Source organism: Momordica charantia (genome assembly GCF_013281855.1).
Source record: "Momordica charantia cultivar OHB3-1 chromosome 2 unlocalized genomic scaffold, Mcharantia_2.0 BLBB01000002.1, whole genome shotgun sequence".
NCBI classification, from domain to species: domain Eukaryota; kingdom Viridiplantae; phylum Streptophyta; class Magnoliopsida; order Cucurbitales; family Cucurbitaceae; genus Momordica; species Momordica charantia.
The window spans coordinates 6026137-6037472 of record NW_028275160.1 but is presented as its reverse complement, the minus strand read 5'-3'; the positions used below and the strand labels follow the sequence as shown (position 1 = coordinate 6037472).

The 11336-nt window shown below is 34.2% G+C and overlaps 2 protein-coding genes across 3 annotated transcripts; one reads left to right on the top strand and one right to left on the bottom strand.

The window, feature by feature from the left end:
- The first annotated feature begins 4819 nt into the window (after window positions 1–4819).
- Window positions 4820–5771, top strand: LOC111017089 (small polypeptide DEVIL 15-like). The gene has a single exon (XM_022292758.2). The coding sequence runs from the start codon at window positions 5014–5016 to the stop codon at window positions 5398–5400; it is 387 nt and encodes a 128-aa protein (XP_022148450.1). The 5' UTR covers window positions 4820–5013; the 3' UTR covers window positions 5401–5771.
- A 957-nt stretch (window positions 5772–6728) lies between these two features.
- Window positions 6729–11127, bottom strand: LOC111017074 (laccase-2-like). 2 transcript variants are annotated; one of them, XM_088120857.1, is made up of 7 exons: window positions 10898–11127; window positions 10059–10210; window positions 9684–9928; window positions 9418–9546; window positions 8022–8957; window positions 7088–7230; window positions 6729–6975 (listed from the first exon to the last, which is right to left on the bottom strand). In XM_088120857.1, the coding sequence occupies exons 1-6, from the start codon at window positions 11051–11053 to the stop codon at window positions 7100–7102; spliced, it is 1749 nt and encodes a 582-aa protein (XP_087976983.1). In that variant the 5' UTR covers window positions 11054–11127; the 3' UTR covers window positions 6729–6975; window positions 7088–7099. The 2 variants fall into 2 exon arrangements, with proteins under 2 accessions (XP_087976983.1, XP_022148425.2); XM_022292733.2 differs by having other exon boundaries at window positions 6729–7230.
- Window positions 11128–11336: the final 209 nt, after the last annotated feature.

Sequence of the window (11336 nt, the reverse complement as noted above, 5' to 3'; positions counted from 1 at the left end):
TAATCATTAATATTCTTTCTTATCGAGTACTTAACACATAATTGCTTACCTATTTCTTCTATTTTTTGCTGCGTTGCTATTCTTTTTCGCTAGCTTGAGTGATTTGTAGGTCATTAGTGTCGAGTTGGTAACGTGGACTTTGTGAGATTTAAGTGTGGGGGCATTAATTCTGGTTTGTGGGCTACATTCAACCCGCCAGTTTCGTTAAATGATGGATAGTTGAGTGGTGAGAAAAGTATTTTCCTTATCATATAGACATGTTTCGATAAATTTTATGATTATCTTGACAAAGAGATTTGACACTCATTAAATACTACTTGATTTTCTAACGACCACTTTTTAGAAAAGAAAAATGTACTGAAATGTTAGTAATTTCATTTTTTATAGAGAGAAGATGGGAATAGATCTTCGCCCATGATTGACATTATTTCTATAAAGAATGGAAAAGATATAGTCTAGCCTTAAATTTGATGATAATTAGAATTGGACCTTGGCTTGTGATTTTAATCATTTGAGGCCAAAACGACGTCGTACGTAAATGACAGCTAGAAACAAAAATTAAAATAAATGTGGTGGAGAAATTTATTTGAAAGTAATTATTAATGGTGTGTGTGAAAATTTGACCAAGAGTTGTTCAAATATGCTCTCCCATATTATTATTACTACTACTATTATTGTTATTATTATTTTGTCCAAACTTAAATGTTTTCAATTGCGATGCTGAACCAAAGGTCCAACATTTCTACCTGACCATAGAGTTTTTGACCAGTCAAAATTTAATTATACAATTACAATTTCCTTCTCCATGTTTTGTATTATTTATTTTATATCTATTTTGAACGTGTTACAAATATTCTTTATTTTCTTCGCATTTTACACTTGACCTTTCAATCCTTTTCTTTTTTTCCCCTCAAGGAGCCTTTGATTTTATTACATTACATAAAAAGTATATAATTAAAGAAGCATTTTTATGTAAAAATGTTCATTGTTCAAAAGAAAAAGAAAAATACGTATTCATAACATTTAGACGTATTTGTTTTATAGGTTTAGAGTCTTTATTTAAAATCAATTGAATCATCACTCAAAAAACTTGGTACAATGACATAATTATTATGCTTTTGAAAGTAAAATAATAAATTATAAAAGAACGAAGTTAACTTATAATCTGTATTCGCGTTTATAAAATGTGTACTTCATATTATGGGGAGATTAGGACATGTCATGTAGCCACTTCGTTACTAGATACGTGTCTAAGTTTTGATAGCCTGGGGAGAGGAATTGGTCTAAAAAGTAAAAACTCCTTTATCTCTCGAGCTTGAGCTCAACTCACAAAGACCTGATCTCGAGACGTGGATATTGTTAACAAACGATCCCTCGATCTTCGGTAAAAAAATTTGCTGGTTGTCAAATAGGGAGCATCAAAGTGACAGTATAATGCAACCATTCATGGGTCCATAATGACTACCTACCTTAGGAATTAGTAATTGATGGTTGTCTGTAAAATTAGTCGAGATGTATATAAACTGGTCGGGATACTTACGAATAAAAAAAAAAGTAAGACAGTATAGTCCTTCTCAAAATAGAGTCTCCAAATAATGCTAAATTAATTAACTTACATAAAATACTCTCCAAATATTCTTTATAAAGTTATCGAAATTCGAAATAATAATTACCATCGTCACCAAAATCAAATCAAAGTTTATCAATCTTAATCATTGTTTGTGTTAGCATCCAAAAACGATTAAAATAAACAACCAAAGTGATGATATCCAAGGATTAATTAGCTGGGGGAATATATGACAAAATATTTATAAATGCAGATTATGAAGCAGCATATAACAGAAATCAAATTGGGTCACATGCTTATATAGTTAAAATTCATCCACTAATATCTTAATTATTATATTTTAACTATATATGTGACATTAATTTCTAACTCTTATATAATATAACCAATTAATTAAATTCCTGTAGCTGCATGTGCATGAGAATCTCTACTGCGTCATATTTTCAATTTTATCTTTTTTCTTTTCACGCAGCATTTTAATTAACAATTAATTAGCTATGTTTAAGGGTTTGATCAAGCTAATTAATCAGAGGGGTATTTCTAGAGAGCAGTGTCTTTGGATCCAAGTAATATAGCATTGAATATGAGCAGGAGCCTTCTCGAAAATCCAAGAGATTGACCGAAAGGTAGAAAAATGAAGTTTTCCCATTAATAAATAAAATTCTTTTTTTAATTATATGCCTCGTTTATATAATTATTAATGAATAGATAAAATTACTTTGTTAACCTTCTCTTTAATTTATTTTTCTTTTCAACCTCTGATCCGTAAGGAGGAAATATTCTTTCTATGCCGGTTAAAATTATTTTAACTGTAATGTCTATTTCACTCTTGTACACTTTTAAAATCATATCGATTATCAATGAGAATTAAAAAAAAAATCTAATAAGTTATTTGTGGTTGGACTTTATAATAGAATCAAACTCGAAGATAAAATTAATATCGAGCTCCCTTTCTACGGGTTAAAAGAATGTGTTAATTATCTAATATAAATTTGTGTTTTTTAAAATTATAATGTAAAATTTTGCTCCTCCTTCCCTATCTCGGTGATGTATTCTTACATGATCAAATAAAATATGACGTCATAAAATATATTGCAACCTTTACATTAAACTTGAAAATGTAGTACACATTTTTTTCTTTTGATAAGTTTTAATGTAAATAATCATTAAAAAAATATAAAAAATCTCGTGTACATTTAATAAATTGTAAAAACATATGTAATGTGTTTTTAACTTGATTTTATTGAAATTAGTGAGTATTTTGAGAGACAAGTTAGCAAAAATAGATATAGAAGTTAAAAAGATACAACAATTATCTAAACCTAATATTTAATGTAAAAATTTAGACGAAACAAGTTCAAACCACATATGGACCACTTATCTTAAGAATTAATTTCTATGTATTTTTCAGCATCAAATATTATATTATAAGGTTAGATAGTTGTTCTGTGAGAGTCGAGGTATGTGTAAGTTGACCCGAACATCCATATATATAAAAAAAAAGACTATTATAATAATTAAGATAAAAATTATACAACTTTGTCTGTGGTAGTTTAAAATAACTTTTTTCCCCTTAAGAACAATAGTGACCAATGGCACGGAGTCCCAAATGGAGGGGAAGAGAGGACTGGGCAGCGGGCAAATTGTCTGTGCAGTTACCTCAGAGTGAGTGAATTTTGTGTTTATGTGTGTGTCTCAATTTCAATACTACAGAATCGTACACCCACGTCGATAAGTCCAAGGTTTAAAATATTAATTTCCATTTAATTTAAATATTACTCCTCTTCCATTTTTCTCTCTTATTTAAAAAAAATTAATAAAATTTTTAATTATAATTAACAAAACTAGGTGCTAACAGGTAGTCGTCTCTTAACCTTTTCGGTTTAGTTTTATTTGTTTATTCAATACTTAATACAATGATAACATATCAAACGCATAATTGATGCTCAAAAGTAAAATAAAATTAATTGATTAGGTTTGAAATTTGTGTCATTTGTAACTTTTTTTTTTAATTATTCCTAAAAATAGTTTTGATTGTTTATTGTAATGATATATACATTATATAATTTTAACTTATTAAGAAAAAAAGTATAATATCTCGTTTTAGAGGTTGGTTTACTTTGATTTGATAATTAGACACAAGTTAAAAACTATGTCGAATAATCGATTATTTTTAATTAATTCAAGTATATGTTACATAAAGTCAACATTTCTAGTGATATATACACTGAATAGACATACATTACATGTTCCAAATTTATCCACCATATATTTTTTTTTCTAAAGGGGATGATTTGACGGTCCTATTAATACTATTATATTTATCTAATATATATATATATATATATATATACATATATGTTAATTTTAAAATTTGAAGTGTGACTTGGACAAGCTAGGCATGGCGTGCGTCAAGTCCAACATTTTGATATTGGTTTTGCTTTGGGCTTTTTATAAAGATACTAATAGTAGTCAACTTTATTTCTCAAAATCATAATAAAAACATATATATATATCTTTTTATCATTCAATTAATAACTTCACGACACTTTTTACATCAAATTTTCATCTCATACGAATTAATCAAAACATATTTATCAATAAAAATCTTTTTAAACTTAAATACAAATCCTTATATATCGTTCAACAATTTTTTTTGAGCCAACGTATTAGATTTTTTTTATTTTTATAAATATTGGGTGTTTTAATTAATACAATCTCTAAGTTTATTTATTATTATTTTTTTTTTGGGATAAATGGGAGTTAGAGGTTTTTCTCCACTAGAAGCACCCGCACACCCCAAGACTTGAATTTGGGAGACATAAAATTTTGTTGGTATTATCGAACTTAAGACCTCTAAACCAAAATGACCAAGAGACCTCAAGCTCTTGCCAACTTGGCTATTCCTGGGAGCATAGATAATTAAATTTATAATTAAAAAAAAGCCACCAACGAGTGGTGTAGTGGGCTTCTGACTGAATGAGGATACCTCTCATTGTTTCAAACCCCACGAGGCACGTAATTTATCTGCATCTTTTTATGAGAAAGAATGGAGGATCAGACTCGAATCGAGTGAGCTCATTCGCTTTAGTCTTCTCTCGAAGATCTATGATTTAGTTGGGAGATTAATCCCACAACGTTTGGGTAGTGGTTTTCCAAATTATAGGGATCCAACCGACAACGCCACAAGCCATCCATTCAGGGTTAATAAAAGAATTAACAAAGAAAAAAAAAGGAAAAAAAATATAAATATATCACAATGACGTCCTACTAAATTGAACCCTACCAACCTCACACTCTCACTACCCCCATTGTCTCTCTCTCTGTCTAAAACTGAAGCTAGCTCTGGATCTCCATTTTTGGGACACATAAATCTAGAGAAACTTTTGATTTTTTGGAGCTTAATTTTAGAGATCAAAACGACCCATTAATTCTCCGCCCATTACATGGAAGAAAAATGGAAGCTTTCCAAGAAGGAAGCCGCCGCCGCCGCCGCCGCCGCAGCGTCCAGTAGCCACCACCACCACCATTATTCTCGTTCTAATTCCTCCAAATCCAGCAGCAGCAGTTTCTTCTCCAGAAGCGCTTCCACCAGAAGCACTTCCTCCAAATTGCCACTTCTAAGAAGCCTGTCCCACAAGCACTCGGCCAGTACCTCCGCCGCCGCCGCCGCCAAGTCCCCCACCTCCGATCTCCGCCGTAGCTCCTCCCAAAAAAACTCCTCCATTGGCCACAAATGCAGCAGCTTGGCCAAGGAGCAGAAGGCCAGATTCTACATCATGCGCCGCTGCGTCGCCATGCTCGTTTGCTGGCATAAACATGGCGATCCTTAGCAAACAACAAAAAAAAAACACCAAATTTATTTCATTTATTCTTCAGTTACTCAAAATTTTCATGCCGGATCTTCCAAACTCAGGGTAATTATTCCTTTCCTTTTTTTTCCCCTTCTTTTTTTCCTTTTTCTTTCCCAATCTCAGACAAATGGAAAAGAACATGTACGGATTCCAGAAAATTCCACCCCCTACCCCTTTTTCCTTTTTCCTTTCCTAATTTTTCCCTTTTTTTCATTGGTTAGATTCAAATGTAAATTAACTTTAGAGGGTTAAAGTCGATCCAGCTACAAATTTTCCCAATACCCTGTAATAATTAGAGAGAATCACATTATTGATTTTAATTTTCCAATACACCCATATATTTTCTTTTCTTTCAATATATATTTAGAGAGTAAAAAAAGGCCCCTTTAATATAGAGAGAGGGAATGGAGAAGAATTCTACATTATTATTCATTTGTTGTCTGTCAATGTCATCTCGGTAGCTTAGCTCCTATAGAAATTATTAATGATGAACTCAATTATTTATATATATGTGATGTATTAATTATGTGGTATTTAGCTACTATAGTGTTTCTCCTTTTTGTGCTTGGTTTTTCCCATCTGTTTTGATAAGAAGATTCTCTTTATGGGTGTTGTGGGGATGGTGCCAAAAATTGTACATTAGTGGAGGATGTGAAAGCAATATGTGCGTATTTGTGTATAGATTTGCTTTGAAAATTTTGGTGGACTCACTTTCAGTTTTCCCCCCTCTCCCCCTTTTGGTAGAAAATAACACTGCCAAAAAGGCCAAACTTGACACCCAAAATTCACCCCCCTTAATCACAATTTTTCATATATAACCATCCTTCTCGGGTTCTCTGAGTTCTTGTTGATCGCTACTAAATTTTTGACTCGTGTTTGTTTTTCTAGAAAAATAAAATGTCTTTAATCTTGTTATAATCTTGCTGCCCTTTTCATCTATTGTTTGTCATCAATTTAGGAGTGAGCCGTAGGAATTCTTGTTGCCCAGTAAGAAAAAGGTGTTATGTTGTTATTCCAATTGTCATTACACAAGAAATTGGAGTTTTCATGATGCACAAAATCGTAGCTATAGTTTAATATTTCGTGGGCAAAATGCATTAGTGATGCCTTTTTTTTGTTGTCTTGCAAAGTTTATCAGCATATCCTATCGCGGTAGGGTCTTTATTGACGAATTTTAGATGTCGTCGAGAAAATTTGGCAACCAATTGAGATTTCGTTGAGTAATTTCGCAATAGTTTCTAAGATATTATAATTTTTCATGTATATGCTTTAAACACAATAAAAATTCAAAATTGGAGTTTAGTACATGTAAGGCTAAAAGTATTGGGCAATTGAATTGCTCTTTTATTCATGATTTCCCTCAAAAAGGGAACTCAATTACAAGTTTCTTCTGGTGAATGGTGGATAATATAACCCAGAAGTGTCCAACCACACAAATACGAAACAAAATTCTGTTTTTATTTTTTTATTTTTTGGTCCTCATTTTATGGCTTTTATGTGGGGTTTCAGTTGGCTGTTTATGCTGCTCTTTTGGAGACGACCCAGATTCCAAAACTGCAAGAAAAAAGTTCACACACACACACAATATATAAATATATATATTTATTTATTTATGCATGCAAAAATTAGTAATTAAAGTACGAGTGTGGAGGAGAAAAAAAGAAACCCCGGCGAAGGTTTAACATTTGGGAAGATCGGACGGTGGCGGTGGAAGTTTCTGGCTGGGGAGCTCCCCGTCTAGGACGATCCAAGCCACTCGTAAGCCCCAGCTGAGGTGGACGTCGAGGTGGCAGTGCATCAGCCAAACACCTGTGTTTTAGGTCCACAAAAATCAAACCCCATCCTATAATCTCTCACTCAACATTCTCAATTACTGTAGGACGACGCCATAATAAGGCAGGCAATTTACCGTATTAGATTGATGGGAAAAACTAAAAAACAAATTTAATTATAAACATACAGTCTCATTCAATAATTTTCTTTAATTTTTAATTCGAGACGGAACAAAGAATAAAGAGGAGGCCATTTTCTTTAATTTTAGCTCATTTTAGTACTCTAAGTTATGTCTATTTATTCATTTAATTGGATTATAAACTTTCTTAATAAATCTCTATTTGGTAATTAATAAAGTTTCAATTATAAAGTTAGACGCCAAACTTATATAACTTAAATTATATGTTAGAAAAATAAAGATTTTAAATTTTATTCTCAATATTGACCAAAATATCATTTTTTTGGTTTACCAATATTGACCGGATTTCATTTAATGCTCGTTTGAACTTTAATATCATACAATAATATTTTTGAAGTCTAAAAATCAATATATTCATGGAAGTCTAAAAATCAATATATTCATGGAAGAGTAGCTCACTTATATTATAAATATAATATAATATTTTGTAATAAGACCTGCGTGCTCCTTCTATATTGTTGAAAATTTGACATCTCATTGTAAAAAAGTGGTTTATATTTTTGTATTTGTCTTTTTAATTATCAATTTTTCATCCAGCAAACTATTTTTGCTTCCAAATTTAGTTTTATTAGAATCTAGAACTGTCTCACTCTCGGTATATGAAAATTCCTAAAACCCAAAAACTCACCGGGATTATCAGCAAGGAAACGAATGGCGACCCATCCACCAGACGGCACGCTAACGGTGTTCCTCTCCACAGGATCCACAAGATTATAATTCCCAGGATCTTTCTCCGGATCGAAGTTCCCAAATCCTTCCCCCACCACGTAGAAATTGAACCCATGGAGATGAACCGGGTGGCTCTCCGCCCCCAAAACACTCGTGCCCTGCAGAACCACCTCCACCCTCGCGTTAAACTCCACCACCACCGCCCTCCTCCCCTTTTCCTCCGCCGTGTTGTTCGGCGGCGCGCCGGTGTAGTTCCACTCCCGGCCCGGGACCCTCGGAAAGTCCGCCGTGTACACGCCGTTAGACCGGCCGAAGAAATAGGCCTGGAGGAGGGCCGTGGAGGGGAGGTCCGAAAACGAGACGTTGTTGACGGCGGCGGCGAATTTGGAGCCGTTGGGGCCCTGGCAGGTCCGATGCTTGGGGCAAGGGCTGCTCCCCAACCCAATGGTGAAGAAGAAATGTTCGTCAATGGATTGTGAGACGTTGGGCGGGAACTTGCTCCGGAGTTTGCGGGAGAAATTGGTGGTTGCTGACGTGGCGTTGATGGCCGGGAGGATCGGGTGGAGGAGGCGGCGGCGGGGATTTGAGTGGTGGTATTGGAGGATTCCGGCGACGGTGGAGTTGTCGATGGGGGCTTGGCCGGTGAAGTAGGGGCGGGCTAGGATGAAGAAGGCGGCGTTTGGGGCGGTGGGTTTGGTGTGGAGTAGGACGTTGGTGGTTTGGCCGGGGGAGATTACGAGGACGTCGACGGAGAAGGGCTTTACGTAGACGGCGTCGGCTTCGACGACGGTGACGGAGTGGTTGGCTATGGAGAAGAACAGCTCGTCATTGAGTGCAGCGTTGATCAGACGGAGAAGGTAGGTTTTTCCTGGCTTCACCTTTAGTCTAAAAGTATCTGTAAAAAAACACACTTAATAACACAGATACAACAGAAAACGAGAACAAATAAAAATGCTATGAGTTTTGTTCTTTGTTTTAGAAACAACTATGGTTTCAAAAGTTTCATTACTACTTTTACAAATATTCTTTGAGGGAACTCTGTTAACATTCATTTCATCTTTTTTCAGACTTGATTTTACCCTAAAAACTCTTATTACTTTATTACTTCATTGTCAACCGAGCTTGCTTTTTCATTGTTATTACTCAATTCTATCCTTACTAATCCCTTTTCAAACACAATAGCTTCTTCTATATTTTCATAGACTTAATCTAAAACAAACTTCAAATGTTAATTGCTATGTTAACCTTACCTTCAAAATATTAAGGGGTGGTTGCTTAAATGGTATTTTCAAAACTTTTATAAAAGTTCGGGGTAGTATTGAAATTGTATTAACAACGAATTATATAATATCTACCATTGTTGGAGCAATTATAGAATGGCCCAGGAAGTCCATTGATTGTATAGGAATCAGAAACATTTGGGCCATTTCCAGTCCGAAGAGCTTCGCTAATCACAGCTTCCGGGTCAGCGTTCCACCACTCCCCTGCCCATAAATACAGAATCAGACCAATAATCATTCAATTGGTATCAGAAAAAGGCACTTTTTTTTTTTTTTCCTTTTTGGGTTCATTTTTATGAATTGGAAATTATTTCATATTTTGCGTTAATTATTAGTATTACCCAAAAGAATTGGAATCTCTCTGTAAGGTTCGGGAAAAGGGTAAGAAGCATTGCGTTGAGGAAGTATAATGAGAGGGCCATAGACTGTGGCTCGAAGCCATGAAATGTGAGCATGCCAAAACAGAGTTCCTCTCTGCCCCACAATGCTGAAGTTGTACACGTAACTCTGCCCGCTCCGAATCGGGCACTGTGTAATATACGACGGCCCATCCGCCCACCCGCTCTGCAGTTGTCGCACACCGTGCCTAAACAACCATCAAACACGATTCCAAAGAAAAATAATTGTTGTGTGAGGAGTGAAGCAAGTCGGTCTAATATCATATCATTATAAAAATATGGAGAGATCGAGTCTTGAGGTAATTGGTTTATTCTCACCAGTGAATGGAGATGTTATTAGAAATATGATTGACCACCTCAATAACCAGCCTGTCGCCTTCTCTAGCGACAACACGAGGCCCTGGGAACTTCCCGTTCACTGTCACCAAGCTCTTCCTATGGCACAATCGAGTCACGTTCGCCATTTTTATCTGTCGCGTTACCACGCGTTGCATGCAAAAACAAAAAACAAGTAAGTAATATACATCCCAATTTCGGTGTGGAGTGTAGAAAAAAGATCGGGCAATTATCCCCTTAGTTTTTTTTAGTAGCTAATTAACGTTGAGCTATGTTCACTTTGACATCCCCTGATTTGTTATGGATTAAAAATTTTTAGATGAAAATAAATCAAGTTAAATTACAAATTTGGTCCATGCAGTTAGTTTTGATTTTTGGTCATGGTAGTTTTACAAGTTTTAGTCTTTATGAGTTTTGGGTTTAATTTCAATTTGATTCCTGTAATTTGTTTCAAAAGTTCTATTTTGGTTCTTGAAATTTGATTCTACCTGATTACAAATGGTGAACGAACTGTCTTTGCCCATATGAAAAACTCATATATGTATTTTCTCTCCTTTTTTTTTACTTTAACCCTAATTAAGCCTTAATACAACCAATTAATTACACACAATTAACTAAATAAAAAACGACTGCAGCCCATTGCACGTAAAAAAAAGTGTTAGTATGACAATAGTATGGATAGTTTGTGAATTTTTAAAGACGGAATCGAAATTAATTCTAAATCATAGAGACTAAATAATTTATAATTTTTTCTAGAAATATTATATATACAAATGTTAGAACGTAAAATTTTGTCCATATTTTAACCACTAGCTCCTCACCTCAAACTTGTAGTACCTTGTCGTTGCTCCTGAGACGGGGTTCGGAGTTGGGGAAGCATCAACGAGAAACGAACACAAAGAGCTCAAGAATATTACACATAAAATTAGTAGCATCAGAATAAGGGGTGGTGATGGAGGAAGAAGATGAGAAGCCATTTGTGAGTTTCTTCTTCTATTTTTTTTAAGGCGCTCTCTTGATTTTTGGTGGAAATGAAGATATAAATAAATTTTTGGCTATGGTAGTTCTTATATTCTTTTGTTTGGCTGATTAGGTAAAAATTAGAAGTTTCCATGTGAAGTTGATAGTCGATCATTAGCAGCTGCTCAAGTTAGGGTTTTGTTTTGTGTTTTTATCAATCTTTTTAATTTCACTGTTTTGAGTGTTATTAAAGTTATTTAACACTTTAATTCTTCTTTAATCTTTTACTTAATTACACAA

What these genes read in the sequence shown, in the direction of transcription:
- LOC111017074 (XM_022292733.2), bottom strand. Translation starts at nt 11,053, where the DNA reads ATGGCTTCTCATCTTCTTCCTCCATCACCACCCCTTATTCTGATGCTA. An exon ending in AATAACATCTCCATTCACTG is followed by an intron (nt 9,929 to 10,058) that starts GTGAGAATAAAC and finishes ATGGTTGTTTAG; the next exon opens with GCACGGTGTGCGACAACTGC. An exon ending in CTATAATTGCTCCAACAATG is followed by an intron (nt 8,958 to 9,417) that starts GTAGATATTATA and finishes GTTTTTTTACAG; the next exon opens with ATACTTTTAGACTAAAGGTG.
- LOC111017089 (XM_022292758.2), top strand. Translation starts at nt 5,014, where the DNA reads ATGGAAGAAAAATGGAAGCTTTCCAAGAAGGAAGCCGCCGCCGCCGCC.